Source organism: Nycticebus coucang, chromosome 4 (genome assembly GCF_027406575.1).
Source record: "Nycticebus coucang isolate mNycCou1 chromosome 4, mNycCou1.pri, whole genome shotgun sequence".
Lineage (NCBI taxonomy): Eukaryota > Metazoa > Chordata > Mammalia > Primates > Lorisidae > Nycticebus > Nycticebus coucang.
In genome coordinates, this window is record NC_069783.1 from 107747464 (window position 1) to 107769902 (window position 22439).

General features: G+C 43.1%; 1 protein-coding gene across 3 annotated transcripts in view; it reads left to right on the plus strand.

Annotated features, from left to right (window-relative positions):
- Positions 1-22439, plus strand: part of TMEM132D (transmembrane protein 132D) — a 742271-nt gene that overhangs the window by 596182 nt on the left and 123650 nt on the right. For 2 of the 3 annotated variants that reach the window (XM_053589948.1, XM_053589947.1), the window contains exon 5: positions 9057-9200. The exons of the other annotated variant lie outside the window; for it this stretch is intronic. In XM_053589948.1, the coding sequence (XP_053445923.1) occupies positions 9057-9200 (144 nt within the window). The remainder of the gene's footprint in view (positions 1-9056; positions 9201-22439) is intronic. 3 annotated transcript variants of the gene reach the window in all.

The window sequence follows — 22439 nt, forward strand, 5'->3', positions numbered from 1 at the left end:
TGGAAAACAAATATATTAGCAATTTAGGAATGCCAGTGTGTCAGGAAGAAAGTAAGAATGCTGTAACTTGTACACATATCTAAGTGGTGCTCCCAAAGGGTGCTGAGCCAGGTCCCTGGTGGTGCCCATAGTACCAAAGTGGGCCTTGGTCCAGGGTGTGACCTGATGACCTGCAGAGCTACCACCATTTCAGGCTCCTTGGTTCAGGAGAGCATTTGATACAGTCTTACTGAGCAAGCTTTCAGTCTGTCCACGGATTATAAGAACACAAGTGCAAAAGCATAACTTCTGAAACCTGCCATTTAAATGGTGTAAGTGCCGCTGTACATCTCCATGTAAATCAAAAGGCTCAATTGTGCTTCTTTTTCAGAAAGTAAGTCAAATACTTGCCTGATTCTTTGTTATGGGGAGTTTCTCTCCCTGCATGGCAGAGATTTTATAACACCCTCATCCATTTCTGGAGCTGCACGTGAGTAAAGATGCATCTTCTCTGACCCAATGCCACCTCAAGTCATTAGGACGACTTTCCACATTTTGCTCAGGGATTTTCTGATATGGGAGTCTGTGCTTGAGCATGGAGTTTACACGCCCAGGGAAACCTGTAACATGGGGAATGGGGGCTTCTGGCCTTTCTCAGACAACTCTGGGAGCACGTGCCCTCTGCAGGGCTCAACCCCCCGGCCCACAGCAGCAACCTCAACCACACAGCTCTGTGCATCTTTCCTCCCTCACTGCCTCTGTCCCTCAACCCTGCGTTCTGCAAATAAACTACCTGCATCCAAGCCTTTGTGTTAGTTAGGCTTCCCTTTGGAAGGAATTCAAACGAGCAAAACATCCCAATTGCATGTTCGTGAACTGAAACTGATAATTGTTAAAGAAATGCCTAAGTTTTCATCTTAATGGGAATTAATAATAAAACCTCCTAAACCAGTCTGCTTTCACCTCATCACTTCCCGGTCAGCTTTATTCATTAGGGCACAGCTACTTGGCCACATAATGATGTTTCCATCAGGGGTGGCCTGCATACAAAGCAGTGGTCCCACAGATTAACATAGTGTTTTCACTGCACTTTTCTGTTTACGTTCACAAATCCTCACATCGTGTCACAGCTGCCCACAGCATTCAGCACAGTCACCAGGTTTGCAGCCCAGGAGCAGTGGGCTGTGCCCTACAGCCTGGGTGTGCAGTAAGGACTCGCGACTGGGAGTCGTGTGTGAGTAGGACATGCAACTGTTCTTTTTTTTTCCATTTCAAACTATTAAAGAGTCCAAATGCTTTTGTTACCTGGGGGCACTCATGCTGCAGTCAGGGCTTCCTGTGTGCCCATCACCAGAATAGTGTTCATCGTACCCAATAGGTAAGTTTTTATCCCTCACCTGCCACGCAGTCACCCCCTCCTTGGTTTCAAATGTCCTTCACATGTCTTGGTGCCGGTGTGTGTGCCCTCATTTAGAATGGAGTGCTACTCAGCCACAAAAAGAAATGAAATCACGTCTTTTCAGCTGTTTTGAGTTCCCAGGGTGTGGATGTGGAGAAAAGGGGACACTTCTACACTGCTGGTGGGAATGCAAATTAATACATTCCTCTGGAAGGATGTTTGGAGAACACTTAGAGATCTAAAAATAGATCTGCCATTCAATCTTATAATTCCTCTACTAGGTATATACCCAGAAGACCAAAAATCACATTATAACAAAGATATTTGTACCAGAATGTTTATTGCAGCCCAATTCATAATTGCTAAGTCATGGAAAAAGCCCAAGTGCCCATTGATGCACGAGTGGATTAATAAATTGTGGTATATGTACACCATGGAATATTATGCAGCCTTAAAAAAGATGGACACTTCACCTCTTTCATGTTCACATGGATGGAGCTGGAACATATTCTTCTTCTTCTTTTTTTTTTTTTTTGTAGAGACAGAGTCTCACTTTATGGCCCTCGGTAGAGTGCCGTGGCCTCACACAGCTCACAGCAACCTCCAACTCCTGGGCTTAAGCGATTCTCTTGCCTCAGCCTCCCGAGTAGCTGGGACTACAGGAGCCCGCCACAACGCCCGGCTATTTTTTGGTTGCAGTTTGGCCGGGGCTGGGTTTGAACCCGCCACCCTCGGTATATGGGGCCGGCGCCTTACCGACTGAGCCACAGGTGCCGCCCCGGAACATATTCTTCTTAGCAAAGTATCTCAGGAATGGAAGAAAAAGTATCCAATGTACTCAGCCCTACTATGAAACTAATTTGTGGCTTTCACATGAAAGCTATAACCCAGTTATAACCTAAGAATAGGGGGAAGGAAGAAAGGGAGGGGAGGGAGGGGGGAAGATGGGCAGAGGGAGGGTGAATGGTGGGATTACACCTGCGGTGCATCTTACAAGGGTACATGTGAAACATAGTAAAGGTAGAATATAAATGTCTTAACACAATAACTAAGAAAATGCCAGGAAGGCTATGTTAACCAGTGTGATGAAAATGTGTGTGTCAAACGGTCTATAAAACCAGTGTATGGTGCCCCATGATCGCATTAATGTACACAGCTATGATTTAATAATAATAATAATAAAAGAAATCATGTCTTTTGCAGCAATTTGGATGAAACTGGAGACAATGAAAAAATAAACACCACCTGACTGTTGTTTATACCCCCCCCCCAAAAAAAGGCAAAAAACACCCCTGATTCTGGACACCTTAAGTTTTAAAAAAAGGAATTCATTGGAAGCATGTAGGCCATCTCAGAGAGTGAGTAAAAAAGGTGGGTAAGCAGCTCAGGAAAGACGGGGACCAGGACGGTGCTGGAGACAGAGAGACTGGGATGTAGCACAGACTCGTCAGGAGCCACTAGTGGGACAAGTGACACCAGCCATTCCTGCCCATGGCTTGGGTCCTCTGGCATGAAGTCCAGATCCTCGGGAAGAGTCTGATGGCCATGGTGTCAGAAATACCTGCCCACTGTTTGGCCAGAGGATGGAGTCATTTTATCCTACCTAGCCTCATTCAGGGAGAAGGGGTCATTTCCCAAAGGAAAATGGATGTTCTGTTACACCAAAAAAGGTGGGACAGGAAAAACAAGTCATCTGTCCCATGACTCGTTATTTTCCTTTAAAATGTTGTGAGGAAATAGCTCAGATATGTGAGCTATTTCAACCCTGTTTGTCTGAAGTTTTGTGCCTACTGTCCTATGTCCTCATTAAAAATGCCACCTTTATTCTGGTCTAAGTGGAAATAGTCTTAAGCAGGCCAGTCTTTTGTGTCCCTTTCCCAGATTCATCCCACACAGAACTGGATAACAGGCAGCGGCGGGCTGCAAGCGGCTCTGCTTGGACTGGCCGAGCCTCCAGCTCCATGGGCGCGGCCCCCAGGGGAACCCTCCCGGGGTGCAGAGAGGGCTGGGGAGCCACTGGGCTCCACTTCATTAGTTTTATGGCATGTTTGCCCTCCTCTCCCCTCCTCTAATGGGGAGCTCAGAAGTTATCCCTGCGATGCTTTTGTTTAGGGAGGAAACAGCTAACATTACATTTACTTTTATTTCTTCCAACCTTATTCGTCTACTGTAACAGATATAGGATCTTTTCAGAACCATATACTAACATGGCAAGTTATCTCCAAACAGGCCGTAGTGACACTGGAGGCAAGAAACAGGAAAAAAAAGGGAAAGAAATCTGATCTCATTACCAACAATAAGGCAATTTATCTTACTCACTTCAGCTTCGAACTGATGAGAAATCATGAGAACTCCCTTCCCGATTGCATCAGTGAGGGCTGTGATTATCTGTGAGTAACAGAACGCAAAGGACAATGGTGAAAATGAGCAAGATTTAATTCTCGCTCCAAACGTGTTTGGAAGTAGCAATGCCAGGGTGCCACGATGATGCCGATGACATCCGGCTTTCTTCTCTTCTTGACTCAGTCGTGTGCCGGCTCCCTCGGGCTGTATGAAGTAATGTGACTTGGTGGCTAAAGAACAAGAGAATTCATTCCTTTAGGGTTCTGGAGACTGGAAGTCTGGAATCAAGGCATCAGAGAGCCATGTCAGGAAGTGTCCGTCCTGCCTCATCCAGCCTCCCCTGGTTGTCCCAGTCCTTGTGGTTCCCCACTGGCGAGTGGGTCACTCTGATCTCTGGTTCCGCCTTCACACACCATCCCTGTGCACCTGTTGGTGTTTCCCCTTCCTAGAAGACTACTGGATTAGGACCCACCCTCATCTTGCCAGGGGTGTCCAACCTCTGGCTCCTGGGCCACATACAGATAATTCAAGGACTGTTTTGCTTATCTGTGGTGTTGGACATTATGGAACATATATGCACGGATTTTTTTTTTTTTTTTTTTTTGCACATAACCTTTCTTAAGTGTTCGTGCATTTAATGTGTGGCCCAAGACAACTCTCTTCTTCTCATGTGTGGCAGAAAAGAAAAAAGGTTGGACATTTCCTGCAAGTGTCTATTGAGATGAGGGCCTCCTCTCAACTAAGGACATCTACAAAGACCCTATTTCCAACTAAGATCACATTCTGAGATTCCAGGTGGATGTGAATTTTGTACTCCACCCATTACATGATCATTTATCTTTGTTCATTTATCAAACATTTGGGAACACAGTTACCAGATACCAGGCAGTGTTCTCAACACTCTACAAATAGTAACTCACCTAAAGTAGGCCAAACCCAAGAGGTACCTACTGTTGATATGATGTTCTGATTTTACAGAATTAGACACCAAGAGCTAAGTGACATGCCTAAAGTCACCTAGCTGGTAGCATGAAACCCAGTTTCCAAACCTGGGGTGGTCCAGCCAGAGAGCCCCTGCCCTTGACCACAGACTCTCACCTTTAAGGGTCAAGCTGCAGCTCCGCTCTGGTGCTATCTTTGCCTCGTGGACAGGAAGAAAGGAAATGGGCTTCCAAATCTGTTTAGTTTTTCTGTTTGCTGGTTTAACATGCACTTTTGGAAGCCTTGCCTGGTGACTTCCCTTTCTAGCTCATGGACCAGAACTGTGTGTCAAAAATTAAGGCCAGCCACACATGCAGTCATGTTATCTGGGCTCTTACAGTCACAGACAAAACCGGGGTTTTGTTAGGAAGCACGCACACGGGGTGCCAAACTGCCTCTGACACAGAGATCGGCCCTGGAGGTGTTCAAGAATTTTCCTCAATATATTGTTTTTCTCTCTCCATTCTTTTCCTTGGCTCTATTTTAAAATTAAATTTCAAGGGTGAAGAGGAATAAGTGACTATGCTGATACTTGAAGCAGAAAATCCAGAACCTGGAAGCATGAGGGAATTTTGAAAAGGAATCAAAGGAAAACAAAACAAACACACACACTCTAACTATGGTTCTAGTCTGTCCGACTTCCACGCGATGAATTACTTCAAGTTATGCTGTGGCAGACGCGGTCAGGCCCTGTACATTTCCTTCTACCAGCCCAGGGCACAATGCTCCAGTACCAATGCCACCCTCTGTCAGGAGCTTTCTTTGATGTGGTCAAATTCTCCTTTGCCTGCCCGTGCAGCAGGCTGGGTGTGGGGGGGAAGGGTCCACCCCAGGAGCAGCTCTGAGGAGGGGTGTATAAATACCCCAGCTCCCCCAGCTTGCAATGGTGCCTTCACCTTTCCCTGCAAGGAAATAGATCACAGCGGATTTCAATGTATTGAAACATACAGACATTTACACACTGCTGTAGTTTGAACATTTGTCTCCCAATACCTCATGTTGAAATTTGATCCCCAGTGTTGAGGTGGCCTAATGAGAGGTGTCTGGGTCACGGGGAGGGAGGACCCTCATGAATAGATTAATGCCCTACCTGGGTGGGAGTCTTTTAGTGAGTTTTCAGTGTTATTGTGAAAAGAGCCTGGCACCCTTGCTTCCTCTCTCACAGCATGAGAGTTGCTTTCCACCATAAGCGGAAGCTACCTGAGGTTTTCACCAAAAGCCCAATCTTCCAGCCAGCAGAATTGTGAACCAGATAAGCCTTTTTTCTTTATAAACTACCTGGCCTGAGGTATTTCTTTGTAGAAACACAAATGGGCTAAGGGACATCTACAGAATATATATTTTATTATCTAGATCAATCTCTGCAGGATTAAGCCCCATGCACCTGCTATGCTGATGGATTTAACACACACATGCACGCACGTGTGTGCACACATGCCCCCCCACAAACACACGTTGCTGCCTTCTCTTCCCTGCATTGCCACCACATTCTGCTACTGAAGTTTCCTGTCTCTCCCAAATAAACTGCTCTTAAATCTTTGTCCCACAAGCTATTTCAAGGGGAGCCCGAACTAAGACTCAGGACATCATTTCTCCAGCAAAACAGGGACAGGTATTGTTCCCCTATAGTGAACGGCAATGAGGTTGCTCCTGGAGAAAGGATCTATGGCTTCACTGCAGTCCCTTTCCTCAATGCTGCATCCAGGCTCCCCTCTGCGTTCCCACCTCCTCCCAGCCACTGGTGAGCCCAAAGTTCAGCTTCAGTTTGTCAGAGACCTGAATGCCCAGGTAGCAGAAGGGGAATATGGAGTGACCAGTAAGGACGGTGATTAGTCAGTGGGATGGAGGTAGTGTTTCCTAAAGCGATGCTGGGCCTTTATTTATTCCTGAGGAACTGTGATAAGGTCACCCCCTAGCAATAGGCAGCTGAGCTTTCAGGGGTTGTATGAGGTTCAATAATCAAAGCAGTTATGGGTCCCATCTCAGCCAACACTGAGGCTACACAGGAGCTTCCACCATCGACGTGATCTCTGTGGTTCTCCCTGTCTGAAGACTTCTATAAGTCATCCCCATATCATTACCTCCTGGGTAAAGCAAAGCTGTTCAAGGGAGAAGATGCCTGATGTCAAGGCATTGGAAATACACAGAGGAGGCAGGAAAATACCAAGCCTGGAAGCTCAGTCACTCCTCCCCACTGAGATCTCAGTAGGCAGAATGATATGTGCTATTCAGGGTGAAAGACAGCACCCCAGACATATGGGCTTGCAGCTGCTCCTCAGATACACCCAGCGTCGTTTCTCATGATGCTAGCCCGAATGTGCAAAAACACTAAAGGCCTTTTGGTTTTTACTGTTGGAGTGGAGATGCTCTGTACTGTCTACCATGGATGTGCAAGATTGTCCCCCCTGAGATGGGTGACAGAAGTGGCAAAATGACCCCAACCCCCAGTCTGTGTTTTTCCTTTGCAATGATTCAGTTGGGGCCAGGAAGTTAAAGGGCATTTTCACTCCTTTTCAACATACGACTTGTTCTTTTTATCCTCACCCTTTAGTGTAAAAAAGTACATAGGGCTTTTTTCTTCCCCAGAAGCAGCAAATAACATCATATACTGATTTTTCCCCTCCATTTTTTGCAATGTTTCACCCAAAATAAATAAAACCAGGCTGCGAACCCACAGCAGAGAAAAAAACAAAAACTGTATACACACAACAGCTTTTGAAGGCTTATGCATATTCAGACAATTAAAGACATAGTCTTTGAAATTTAGGAGCATTTCTATGTCTATCATAAAAGACAAGACTCCAATTATATATATTATATCCAATATATATATTATATCCAACAGCTAAACCAAATGAGCTAGCTATAGCTGAACCTCATACAATGAAGGAAAAATAAGATCTTAAATAAGAAATAAAAAGTTAACATAAGGAAAATAGTTATGTAATTTTAGTATGATAAACTTCTATTCCTTCTGTTGGTATGCTACTAAGAAGCATTTTGGATTTCACAAAAAAAATCAAAGTGACAACAATCTGTCCATCACAAGCCCATCTCTCAAAGTGATGCAGATACAGCCTTATTGAGCTTGCGTTTGGGAGGAAGACCAAGCAATCGGATCACTTTAAGTGGAAGTAAAATGACAACTGTGTTAGGGGCCCTAACCAGCTCCTAGCCCCCACCCAGACATTTTGCTGTTCTTCTATCAAGGACAGGATAGACAAGTTCAACTTACAGAATAAATGCAATGCGGCAAATTGATCCAACACCCTGAAGGAACACCACTGGCAAGTGATGAGCTGGAATTGAGCAAAGAATAATGGCCTGGGGTGGGACTTGGACGTTGTAGTTATACGGAGATGCAGGTTATATTGGGACTTCCGGCTTCCCGTGCCAGAGGAGACAACCTGTGCCAGGCAGAATGAGATGCACTTGCAGGTTCTTGGGGTTCAGTCTTCTTTATCTTGGAAATGGGCTCATATGCTCTGCCAGGTCCCCACCTGTTCAAAAATCACAAGAATTTCATCAGAGCAAGTCAGGACAAGAGCTGGTGCACTGGATGGACAGGTACAGAAGGCAGGGTGTGGCTCGGAGTCTAGGAAGGGCTGCTTGAGGCTCAGGTATGCAGGAGAAAGGGATTCATGCTTAGAGCATGGTGCCGGAGAGCAAAGGGTGATGATGTGCATCACGGTCATTTCCCTGTTGGGGCCTCATCCATGCACCTGGCACATATGTTTACATGTTTGTCATTGTGCAGTGTGCTAAGGAAGCAGCAAGTAGACATGGCACCATGGGGGTTCCAGTCTGGAAAAGAAGCAAAGTGATTAGCTAACTGTAAGTAAGACTAAAATAACAACTGAGTTGGAGCTACCAAGGAGAGTAGCCCAGGGTGTTCCCAGCTCTGAAAGGGAATTGCCAGGGCAGGCTGGGCCCCCAAAGACTCAGCTCTTGACCTGGTCTGTGAGGGAAGAGTTGGCAGCAGAAGGCATTTTTGGGTACATGTGCCTGTGTGTTGTGCATGCGTGTGTCATGGCAGTGGCGTATGGGTGTCATTGCTGGTTCTTGGGGTTCAGTCAAACCAGATGTGCCAACAACCAGGACCTGGTAACAGACTAGACAATGGAAAGAGGTTCTGAAAGACAGAGAGGGTGACAAGCATGAAGCGTGAGGTTTCCCTGCAGAATATGGGTGAAGACAGAGATTCTTTCTTGGCTGTCACAGACACTCAGCAGGTGTCTTGTGCCAGGTTGACCTGAGCCTGATTAAAAACCTGGTGCTGGCTGCAGAGCAGCACAGGGAAGGCGGCCTGGGCGTTTCAGCGGGGGTGTGACAGAAGGTGTGTTTGGTCTTCCAGGAGGCAGAAATCCTAAACACAGCCATCCTCACTGGGAAGACGGTGGCAGTTCCAGTGAAGGTGGTCTCAGTGGAGGATGACGGCACCGTGACCGACCTGCTAGAGTCCGTGGAGTGTAGATCGTCTGACGAAGACGTGATTAAGGCAAGTGGACACCTCCCCGCCCCTGCAGGAGCTGCTGTCTGGCCTGCTGCAGTGTTCATTGACCGGCAGGACCTCTGGGCCCCAGGGGATCCCTCCAGATCCCTTCTGGTTGTCTTGCCACTTAAATCAGGAGATTCTCCCCAGCACAGAAATGAGCACAATGAAAAACTTCTCTGGACGATGATGACGCTAGGTCTGGGGTGCAGTCTCTTGACACTGTGTGCTTGACCAGTGCCTCTGGCCTCTTCCGAGCCCTACCCTCTGGGGAGGTCATGGTGGGAGTCGGAGACCCCCACCCACATGAAGCTTCCTCTCTAGCCACCCCCAGGCCTGGACGGGGAAAGAAGGGAGAACTAGAACCTCCATTGTTGAGTATATTGCCAAGTCTCCAGATGATTTTATAGCACAAAGCATCTGTGTACAATCGATGGCGGTGCAAAATACACAGCTGCACCAGCTTTGATTTATCGCACCCATCAAAGGAGAGAGGGAGGAAATCATTCTCCGTTCCCCTGCCCAGCCCACCAAGTTCTCAGTGAGTTAGGGATGCCCACAGACAGCTCTCGCCCCTATTTCCTTCCTCTGGCCTCTTCTTTCTCCTCTTAAATTGAATGAAAAAAATGATTCAACACAAAGGCAGGCTGAGAGAGAGGTGTGCCAGGCAGGGGAACCTTGTAGCTTCCAGTCAGCAGGAGGAACATGGGCTTTTCCAGCTGCTGTCACCCACTCCAGAGCCAGGGTGGTGATGGCAGGTGCAGCCAGCACCTCTGTCTTCTGCAAATCTTCCAGCAAACGCCCCAGGACAGCAAGGGAGGCTCCTCAAGGGGCCACACACCTCCTTTATCATGGGTCCCAGCAACAGAGCACAGAGTCTGCATTCTGAGCAGGAGCTGCATTAATCTCTCTACTCAGAAGTGAACCACTAGGGAGCATTTCTGCCCATTTAGAAAGCAGTCAACAAACGCAGACTGAATCTCTGCTAAGTGCCGGGTGCTGTTCAAGCTATTAGGGCCACACAAATGAGACATTCCTTGCCCTTGAGGAGCTCAGAGAGAAGGCAGAGATGTAAGAACACAACAAGGCAGTGGGACTTGGGACACCAGATGCCACACCACCTGATTATTCCAGGATCTTCTCCACACTGGCACAGGGCAACTCCTAGAGTCTCAAGACAGTACTGGGCTCAGCCTTGATTTCGTTCTTTCTCCCTTCCCCCATGCCCAGTCCCTCAGCAGGTTCTATTGACAATGCCTTCGAAATACCATTATAAGAGGGACTTTACCCAACAAATGCAAAGAGTATAACCTGGTTCTTTGTACCATAAGTGAATCCCCAGCAATATATTAAAAACATAAAGAACAAAAAAAAAAAAAAAAGAAAAGAAAAGAAATACTTCTGGGATCCAGCCTGCCTCCCGTAGGCCCCGCCCCCACCCTGACCCCCGGTACAGCACCACCTCAGTCAGTGACAGCATCCTTGCTCGAGTGCTCCCTCTCCATAATCCATTTCCAATGTGCCAGCCAAGGTGATTAAAGCATAGATGTGAGCTTGTCATTCCTCTGCTCAAAGCTACTTGCTGCCCTGAGCACAATGACCCCCACAGTTCTAAACAGGCACAAATACACAGTCTGATAGAAGAAATAAGAGCTGGTGTTTGATCATTGAGTCAAGTGGCTGAAGTTCACAATAATCCATTATACATTGAAAAATAGGGCAGAGCCTGTGGCTCAAAGGGGTAGGGCACAGGTCCCATATGCCAGAGGTGGTGGGTTCAAACCCAGCCCCTGGCCAAAAACCACAAAAAAAAAAAAAAAAAAAAAAAATAGAAAAAGAAAGAATTCACATGTTCTTAGCATAAAGAAACTATGACTATTTAAGGTGATAGATATCCCAATTACATTGATTTTTATCTTTACAAATTACACAAATGTATTAAATTATCACATGTATCCCAAAAATATGTACAACGATTGTGTATCAACTTAAAAAAATTTAAATATACTCATTGGCTTCCTCTTCTGATAGGAAAAGCCAAAGTGTTGACAAAGAGAAGCAGAGCCCAACCCCAGTGGCCACACCTGCCATAGCTCTGACCTCTCCCCACCATGGCTCCTCTCATTCTCCTAATTCCAGCTACACTGGAGTCTCTGCCACTCCTCTGACAGGGCAGGTGCCCATCTCCTGCCTCTCATCCTAGCGCTCTCACTCCCCAGACATGTGTGTCCTCTGCTCTTATCTCTGCTCATGGAGGACTTCCCTGAGCAACGGTTGTGAAATCTTCATACCCCTAGGACTGCCTTCCCCAACCTGCTTCATTCTCATTCATATATATACCAGGGGTGCCAAAAAAATGTATACATATTTTAAGAGATCTTGTTGGAAGTAAAATCCATCATTTCCAAAACGTGTACAAACTGCAGGTTAAATGGATTTATGTGGAATGTCTAGGTACACTTGACCAATACCGGTACCCTCAATTCAACTGTTGAAAGGTCACACATCTTTAAGAGATAACATCTCTTAAAATGTATACACATTTTTTACACCCTCTGTTGATAGATAAATAGAAAGATAGACAGATCTCATACATACCATACATGCTTATTCATTCCTTTATATGATATATATACATATATACACATTATTTATTTATTATATTTGTGATTTGACTATCTTTACGATAGGCTCCATGGAGTGGTGCTATTTTGACTGTCTTTGTTCAATGCCGTATTGCTGTCACTTTCAACGACACTAGTGTTAAAAGAAAAAATTAAATTTTAACAGCATTTAATTGAGCAAATGCAACTTGAGAAGTGGACAGTCCCAGAGCCAGATTAGGTTCAGGTTACCCTCAGGGCTGCTGATTGGTCAGACAGGATCTCTGAGCAGAAAGGAAATGAGGTAAAGAAGCAGCTGGATAGGTTAAGGTTCAGCGTCTGCCTAGTTCAAAAGAGTTGGAATAGTTGGCTATCGGTGATGGGTCCAAGCGCAGGTCACAGACCCCCTACACCTCTAGTTAGGTTACAATTCACTGTGTACAGAGAACCCATTAGGCAGAACTTTAGAAATGCCAGGTGGCACATTGAATCTAAACCTAACACTAGGCACATAGTACTTGCCCAGCAAATGTCTGTTGAGTGAATGAGCAATGTAGTCATGAACTGAAAACAGAAGAGCAAACATAACTGAATTACTTAAGGGTTTCTCAGGGGACACAGCACCTGAAAGATGCAGAGGCATCCAGTCTGCCAGAGGGTCAAGGCAGAAAAGGACACTGCAGACAGAGGGAACACCAGAAACCGAAGTTCAGGGAGACGTTCTTGGTGCCTGGGGCGCAGGCTCCACTAGTGGCCACGTGACTCAGGGTAGCCAGTCAGAGCACTTCATCCTTCTGCACATGCCATTGGCTCAGGGATGGGCACGGCATCCAATCAGAGCCAATGAGATGTGGCCCTGAGGCTTTAGCGAAACTCTGGGGAAAGAACCATTTTCTTCCCCTTAGTTCTCCAGGGTGACTCATGAACATCCACCCCCAGAAACACAGAGATTCAAAGAAATTAGGAAAACCTCACAGCATTCGGGTTCCACATCAATCAGTAAGCCTCGCAGCCTGGTGCACAACTTAAAAATTGAAACCTACAGCCTACACGGCTGTCACGCTGCAGCTCCGTGAATCACAGGTGTTGGCAGAGAGCTGCCTGGTGCATGTGATACTTTGTGGTCGTTTACAGGCCCTTGAGAAAGAAAGCCCGGGGATCCTTGAGAAGTATCACAGCCACCTGTGCAGGCCCCTGGAAAGCCTCTCCAGTGGTTCTCAACTTTCCTAATGTCGCGATGTGTTTTCTCTGTTATAAAGGGGTTGCGACCCACAGATTGAGAACCACTACAGCAGAGAAGGCCTGCCCTTAAAGCCTCCAGTCTTATTTATTTTTATTTGCTTTCTCTTCTTTACCCAGCCAGAGACCCAAGAAGCTTGTATGGTTCCCCCCACAACCCACCCCCCATATCAAAACCTCCTCTCAGGAAATCCACTGGAGAGCTCATTCACACTGAATTGCAAATTACATAAAGGCATGTTATCTTATGCCTCCCTAGGATGCTTGTTTATTTTAAGGCAACTGATCCCCAGTGGAAGCATTTCAGATGTGAGCCATAATATCAGTTGCAATTCTTAGGGATTGGAAAACAGAAAATCCCACCTACACTGACTTAAATAAAAAAAAAAAAGAAGGAAAGAAAGAAATTGTCTCACATGATTGAAAAGTCCAGAGTTGGGGCTAGCTTAAGGTTTTATTTAGAACTTCAAAATACATCGCCAGAACGTTCTCTGTCTCTCTCCTTCTCTGCCCTCCTACTCACAGGGACTCTTTCTTCTGTTTCGTGAGGATGCCTTTCATTCTGGCAGAGCTTGCCCTGTGGGAGCAGCATGAATCCCTCAGAACTGCTCAAACCCAATAGAAAAGATACCTGCTTTCTGTGACATTCCTGTATAAATTCTCAAATATGTTCTTAGGAGACCTACTGAGATCTCCTTTTTATTCTTGAGCCAAGCACTACACCCCAGGACCCAAATGCACTGGTTGTCCACAACCTAAACCACTTCAAATCATATGAACTCAATGAGGAGTTTGGGAAGGGGGAATCCCCCAGATTTGACCTGTGTTTGGTTACCACAAAATAGGGCAATGAACTCTCTGCCATAAAATGCACATTCATCTCCTGCAACGACTTAGATTTGGAGAGCTTTGGGGGTTGGGGAATTTTTAAGAAGCCCCCCAAAAGCATGGTGGGACAGCTGCCTGATACTAAAGCTAACCACACTTCATACACAGGGAAGAAGATGGATTTGTGCTCAAGAATTATTCCTGAACTGTTTGCTCAGGTTTTTGTTGGTGGTGGTTTTGCCACTCATGGGCTTAAGTGTTCATTAACAGGTTCTAAATAAGCCAGTGTCTGCCTAATATCCCAGCACTATCCACTGATGATCAAAGGAAGCTTTAGTGCCTACCTCGTTAGGGCTGGACTCTGTTGAAGTTGCTTTATCTTTAATATGTCATCGGCATCAGGGGCCATCCATGCTTCTCTGCCAGAGATACACCAGCTGGAAATCAGGTGTAATAAAGCTTGATGTGTTCTCTGAAGGCTGATCAAAGCAGAGATTTCTTTCTTTTTTCCATGATGGTAGCAAACAGCAGTGAAGGGAAGGAGTGTAATTTCGGGCCTGGGAGAACAACACTTAACAAGCTGAGTAAATAACTGAGAGGAAGAGAAGAGTGGGAAAGCTAAGAAGTTCTGGGTGTTTGTTCAGCATCCCTGGTGGGGCGCTTTGGTGTTGGGGGCTGGACAGGTCGGGAGGAGAGGGGCATGGTGGGTGGGGAGACCACACACTGGGCAGCTCTCTTTCAGCAATCACCTAGATGGCCACAGAGACAGCCCTGGGCAGTGGATTTCTAATTAGCCCCTTCTTTTTTCCTAGTCTGTAGATCCCATGCCCCTGTTCAGCTTTTTTCCCCTTACTCCAAGAATTTAGCCAAATGGCTTCAAATGTTCAGCTAAGGAATGGAGAAGTTGCAGGTATTTTTCCTTCTCTCTGATGCCTGCTGCCTCCTTTGAAGACTTTTCCTATGTCACTTGCAGGGAAGAGCTCTCAGGAAGCAGGTTGACCACATAACAGTCGCGCCCTCCGTGTTGGAGCACAATGCCTTTGACACACGGGTGCCAGAGACTCACTGCTTATCCAGGAGCAGGTGCCTCTTGGAGGCTTTGATTCTGCAGGAGTGGGGTTAGCCTTCCTCCAGCAGTCACTTCCTTCAATTTGTCACAGAGGCAAAAGGTGGTCACTTTGAAAGTGAATCTCCAACATCAGGATGGCAGTTGTCAGTGCAGAATGGGCAAAAAACAGTTGCTCTAGATACAGAGATTGGCCATATTTGTCACCATCTCTCTCTCGAGGAGACTTAGAGGTTTTTGAAGTTGAACTGTAGCACATAAACTTTTCACATACATCTAGTCTTCCTTTTTTAAAATCACAACATTCTATTTGGACAGAAAATAGTAATGTTTGTTTCCTGGAACTGACTTGCTAAGGTTGGAATTTTTAATGGCTTGATTGGAAGTGAATGTTTTAGTTTATAGGAAACAAGATTTCTGATTCCCATACATACATAGGCCGATCTTGTAGGGTCCTCTTCTTCTGTATCAATCCATCCAAATCTAATGTGCAATTTTCAATTGTTAGTGAGTCATTAGACCCCTGGTGCAGATTAAAGGCAGGTAGAAGTGTTACAGTGATAATAAGAATAGAAATAGTAGTAATTTAATAGCTGTTGGATGCTGACTTCAGAGCAGGTAAACATTTGCTACTTCAATCCTCACAACAACCACATTGACTAGGTAATGTATTTTATCATTTATAGTTTAATATATTTTTTCTTACTTAATTGTAAATTGACTATTTATTTATTTATTTATTTCTTGTAGACACAGAGTGCCATGGCATCACAGCTCATAGCAAACTCCAAATCCTGGGCTTAGGTGATTCTCTTGCCTCGGCCTCCCAAGTAGCTGGACTACGGTTGCCCGGCTATTTTTTTGTTGCAGTTTGGCCAGGGCTTGGTTTGAACCCGCCACGCTCAGTATATGGGGTTGGCACCCTATCCACTGAGCCACAGACGCCACCCATAAATTGACAATTTATAATGGTTTATATTTATGGGATAGAATGTGATCTTATGATTTATAAATATAATGCAAAGCAATTAAATCAAAGTAACTAACATATTATTCACCTTAATTATTTATTACTTTTATACTGAAGACTTGAGATTTATTCTCTTAGCAATTTTTAAATGTGTGTACAAGGTACTATTAATAATTATATTCACCACACTGTGCAACAGATCTCAAAAAAAAACAAAACTTACTCCTCCTGTGTAACTGAGGCTTATACTGACTTTTCCCTGCCCTCACCCCCCCACCCCTGCCCCGCCACCCTCTGCAACCACAATTCTACAATGATTCCATGAGAACAATAGATTTCAATTTCACATATAAGTGAGAACATGGAGAGTTTATCTTTCTGAGCCTGGCTTATTTCCCTTACCATAACATCCTGTAATTCCATCCACGTTGTTGCAAATGACAGAATTTCCTCCTTTCCTGAGACTGAATGACATTCCCTTGTGCATATATACCACACACTCTTCATCATCTGTTGATAGACGCTTAGATTGATTCCATGTCCTGGTTATTGTGAACAGTGCTACAGTGACCATGGGAGTGCAGGTATCTCTTAAATATACTGAATCAAATCTTTTGGCTAAATACTCAGAAGTAGGCTTACTGACTGTATCATAATGTAATTCTATTTTAGCTTTGTGAGTACCCTTTGTACAGTTTTTCATAATGGCTATGCTAATTTGCAATCCCACCAACAGTGTAAAAGGTTCCCTTTTCACCACATCCTCATCAACATTTTGTTAGCAGCCATTCTAACAGGTGTGGTTTTAATTTACATTTTCTGAATGATTACGAATGTTGAGCATTTTTTCATGTATACATTAATGCATATATAGGGTACAATATGCTGATTTCATATAGAATTAGAAACGCTTACATCACACCTGTTAATATATACCTCTTCTCATTTACTTAATTATTGTGTTAAGACATTTATACTCTATACTTAATAGATCCAACATGTACCCTTGCATTATGCACCATAGGTGTGATCCCACCATTCATCCTCTCTTGATCTGACCTCCTCCCTCTCCTCCCATACCCCGTCTTCCTTCCTTCATTCTGGCCCATAGTTGTGATCTATTCTTCATATGAAAGTGTGAGTGATTGTAAGTTGGTTTCATAATAGAATTGAGTACATTGGATATTTTTTCTTCCATTCTTGAGATACTTTACCAAGTAGGATATGTTCCAGCTCCATCCATGTAAACATAAAAGAGGTAAAGTCTGAATCTTTTTTTAAGGATGCATAATATTCCATGGTATACATATACCACAATTTGTTAATCCATTCATGGGTCGATGGGCACTTGGGCTTCTTCCGTGACTTGGCTATTATGAATTGAGCTGCAATGAACATTCTGATGCAAATATCTTTGTTATAAGTGATTTTTGGTCTTATGGATACCTAGTAGAGGAATTGCAGGATCAAATGGCAGGTCTACTTTTAGATCCCTGAGTATTCTCCATACTTCTTTCCAAAAGGGACATATTAGCTTGCACTCCCACCAGCAGTGCAGAAGTGTTCTCTTTTCTCCGTATCCACACCAACATCTGTAGTTTGGGGATTTTGTTATGTGAGCCACTCTTACTGGAGTTAGATGATATCTCAAAGTGGTTTTGATATGCATTTCTCTGATGATTAAAGATGATGAGCATTTTTTCATGTGTCTGTAGGCCATGCACCTATCTTCTTCAGAGAAGCTTCTGTTCGAGTCTCTTGCCCACAATGAAATTGGATCACTTATTCTTTTCTTATTAATAAGTTAGAGTTCTCTGTGGATTCTGGTTATCAAACCTTTGTCAGAGGCATAACCTGCAAATATCCTTTCCCATTCTGAGGCCTATCTGCTTGCTTTACTTACTGTGTACTTGGCTGTGCAGAAGCTTTTTAGTTTGATCAGATCCCAGTAATGTATTTTTGGTATTGCTTCAGTTGCCCAGATGGTCCTCCTCATAAAGTATTCTTCCAGGCCAATTTCTTCAAGTATTTCTCCTGCACTCTCTCCAAGGATCTTTGTAGTTTCATGTCTTAAGTTTAAATCTTTTATCCAGTGGGAGTCAATGTTTGTTAATGGTGAAAAGTGTGTGTCCAGTTTCAGTCTTCTACAAATCACCAGCCAATTCTCCCAGCACCATTTGTTAAATAGGGAATCTTTCCCCAATTTATATATATATATATATATATATATACACACACACACACACATACATAGACACTTATCAAAGATCAAATGACGATAAGTGTCTTGGTTCATCTCTTGGTTCTCAATTCTGTTCCATACATCTGCCTCTCTATTTTTGTGCCAACACCATGCTGTTTTGATCACTACAGATTCATAGTTTACTTTGATGTCAGGTAGCATGATTCCTCCTGATTTGTTTTTATTTCTGAGTAATGTGTTAGCTATTTGAGGCTTTTTCTGGTTCCATGTAAAATGAAGTACTATTTTTTTTCAGACTTTTAAAGTATGACAGTAGTGCTTTGATAGGGATTGCATTAAATTTGTAAATTTCTTTGGGTAATACGGGCCTTTTAACAATGTTGATTATTCCCAGCCATGAGCATGGTATGTTTTTCCATTTGTTAATGTCTTCAGCTATTTCTTTTCTCAGAGTTTCATAATTCTCTTTATAGAGATCTTTCACATCCTTTGTTAGGTAAATTTCCAAATATTTTATCTTCTTTGGCACAACTGTAAAGGGAATAGAGTCTTTGACTGTTTTTTTGGGGTTTTTTTTGGCTTGACTGTTACTGGTATATATAAAAGCTACTGATTTGTGAGTATTTATTTTGTATCCTGAGACGCTACTGCATTCCTTGATCACCTCTAAGAGTTTTATAGTTGAGTCCCTGGGGTTTCCCAGGTATAAAATCATATCATCTGCGAAAAGTGAAAGTTTGATCTCTTCTGATCCTATTTGTATACCCTTGATCGCCTTCTCTTGCCTGATTGCAATGGCTAAGACTATGGGCAACCTTGTCTAGTTCCTGATCTGAGTTGAAATGTTTTCAATTTTATTCCATTCAATATGATGTTGGCTGTGGGTTTGCTGTAGATGGCCTCTATCAGTTTAAGAAAAGTCCTTTCTATACCTATTTTCTTAAGTGTTCTGATTGTGAAAGGATGCTGGATATTGTCAAAAGCTTTTTCTGCATCTATTGAGAGAATCATATGGTCTTTGTTTTTTAGTTTGTTTATGTGATGAATTATATTTATAATTTTACATATATTGAACCAACCTTGAGACCCAGGGATAAAACCCACTTGGTCATGGTGTATAATTAGTTTGATATGTTGCTGGACTCCGTTTGCTAGGATCTTATTGAATATTTTTTTTAAAAAAAAAAAGATATTGGTCTATAATTTTCTTTTCTTGTTGGGTCTTTTCCTGGTTTGGGTATCAGGGTGACATTTGCTTCATAGAATGTGTTGGGAAGTATTTCTTCTTTTTCAGTGTTTTGGAAAAGGTTAAGTAGTTTAGGTACTAGTTCCTCCTTAAAGCCTTGTAGAATTTTGATGTGAAGCCATCTGGTCCTGGACTTTTCTTGTTGGGGAGATTTCGTATAGTTGATTCTATTTCAGTACTTGGTATAGGTCTGCTCAGCATTTCCAGTTCTTTCTGATTAAGTCTAGGAAGTTGGTATTCTTCCAAGAATTGGCCAATTTCTTTCAGATTTTTATATTTCTTAGAATAAAGTTTCTTGTAGTATTCATTAAGGATTCTTTGAATTGCTGAGGTGTCTGTTATTATTTCACCTTTGTCATTTATGATTGATGATATTGTGGACTTTAATTTTCTATTTTTAGTTAGGTTGGCCAAATCTTTACCAATTTTGTTGAATTTTTCTAAAAAACAACTTTTTGATTCATTGATCTTTTGAATAATTCTTTTGTTTTTTATTTCATTTAATTCTACTCTAATTTTAGGTATTTCTTTCCTTCTGCTGGGTTTGGGTTGGAATGTTCTTCTTTTTCCAGGTGCTTAAGATGTCCCATTAAGTTATTGACTTCCTCTCTTTCTGTTCTCTTGACGAAGGCTTGCAATGCTATAAATTTCCATCTTAGGACTGCCTTTGCAGTATCCCACAGGTTTTGATAATTCATGTCTTCACTATTGTTTTGTTCCAAAATTTTTTCAATTTCCTTCTTAATTTCATCTATGACCCAGTTATCATTCAGCATAAGGTTATTTAGTTTCCATGACTTTGTATGAGTATGCAGATACCTGTTATTGGTGAGTTCAACTTTTATTGTGTGATGATCCGAGAAAATACAAAGAATAATTTCTATACTTTTAAATTTGCTGAGGTTACACTTATGACCTAAGATTTGATCAATTTTGGAGGATGTTCCATGGGCTGATAAGAAGAATGTGTATTCGGTTTTGTTGGGATGAAATGTTCTGTAGATGTCTGTTAAATTCAATTGTTGTATGGTGAAGTTTAAGTCCAAAATTTCTTTGCTTAGTTTCTTATTGGAGGATCTATCCAACACTGCCAAAAGGGTGTTAAAATCTCCAACTGTTATGGTGCTAGAAGATATTAAATTGCTCATGTCTGCTAGGTCTCCCTTATAAATTGAGGAGCATTCTGGTTGGGCACATAAATGTTAATACTTGAATCTCATCTTGTTGAGCGTTTCCCTTAACAAATATGAAGTGACCATCCTTGTCTTTCCTTACTTTACTTTGTTTAAAGCCTAATGTATCTGCAAATAAAATTGCCATCCCTGCTTTTATCTGGTTTTCCCTTGCCTGGATTACTGACGTCCATCCCTTCATCCTGAGTCTATATTTATCCTTTAAGGTCAGATGAGATTCTTACATGCAGCAGATATCTGGCCTGAGTTTTTTTATCCAGTCAGCAAACCTATGCCTCTTAAGAAGACAATTCAAGCTGTTCACATTAACTGAGAGTATTGATAAGCCTGGTAATATTTTGGATGTCAAGTTTTATGAAAGTCCAGCAGACATTTTAAATCTTTTCACCACTGTGGAAATTGGGTTTTGATCAAGAATTTCAGAGTGAGTTTCCTTTGGTGGTAGAGCATTGTGCTGGTCATTATGGAGGATGGGTCTGAGAATATCCTGAAGAGCTTATTTGGTTATGGCAAATTTCTTCAATGTGTGTATGTCATTAAAGTATTTAACTTCTCTGTCATAAATGAAGCTCAATTTAGCTGGATACAAGATCCTGGGCTGAAAATTGTTTTGTTTTAAGAGATTGAAGGTCGATGACCATCTTCTTCTGGCTTGAAAAGTTTCAGCAGAGAGATCTGAAGTTATTCTAATATTCTTCCCCTTGTAGATTATGATTTTCTTATGTCTGGCTGCTTGCAGGATTTTCTCCTTCATATTAACTTTGGTGAAGTTAATTATAGTGTGTCTATAAGATGCTTTATTTGGGTTGAGTTGTGCTGGGGTTCCAAAACTGCTATCTGAATTTTAGTATCTCTTGCCATGTGTGGGAAGTTCTCCTCAATTATCTCTTGGAGTAGATTATCTGTGCCTTTTGAACTATCCTCTTCTCCTTCATGGATTCCTATAAGGTGAATGTTTGCTCTTTTGGAGGTGTCCCACAGTTCTCTCAGGGAATGATCCATTGTTGCTCTCCACTTCTCTTCCTCTTCAAGCATTTGGGAGCATTCAAAAGCTTTGTCTTCAATGTCAGAGATCCTTTCTTCTGCCTGCTCCATTCTGTTATGAGGGATTCTACTGCATTTCTCAGATTTTTGAGGACTGTGAGTTTTTTTCTCAATGTAGCAAAATCTTTGCTAATTTTGTCTTAGAATTCATTGAATTATTGAGAGAACTTTTGAATTGCTCTTTGAATTTCTAATTCCATCTTTACCTCCATTCTGTTAATCTTATTTGCAATCCAAATTCTGAATTCAATTTGCACATCTCAGCCATTTGTTTATGAATGGAATCTTCTGTTGTGTCTCCTTTGTCATTCCTTGGGGGAGTTGATCTACTCTGAATATTCATGTTGCCAGAGTTTTTCCACTGATTTTACCCCATGTTTATTTTTCACTGTTTGGCTAGAGAAGCTGGTAAGGTGAAATTGAATTGAGGGCTCCTGGAGTTGTAGTTAACCATCCCTTTACCAAAGAACTGGGCCTGGTGATTATGGCATTTCCCCTAGAGCTTTACAAAGTCCCATTCAGTACTACAGCCTGAAACTCTGGGGACCTGCTTGGTGTGGTGGCGCTAGATGGCTCTGACCTGTATTCAGCTAGTTTCTGTCCAATCCTAGTGAATCAGTGGATTTGGACTGAAATCTCATCTGTGGAGATATATAAGCAACTAAGACACCACCACCACCACCCCACACACACAGGCAACAACTGGAAGAGGAGAATCCCACACTCCCCCAACAAAACAACCAGGGTATAACCTTGGTGGATCCCTGGGTGATCGGCCCAGGTCAAGAGTTCCAAACCAATTGTCCCAGTCAACACAAACACCAATCAGGTGGGAGAGTTCAAAATGTCTTCA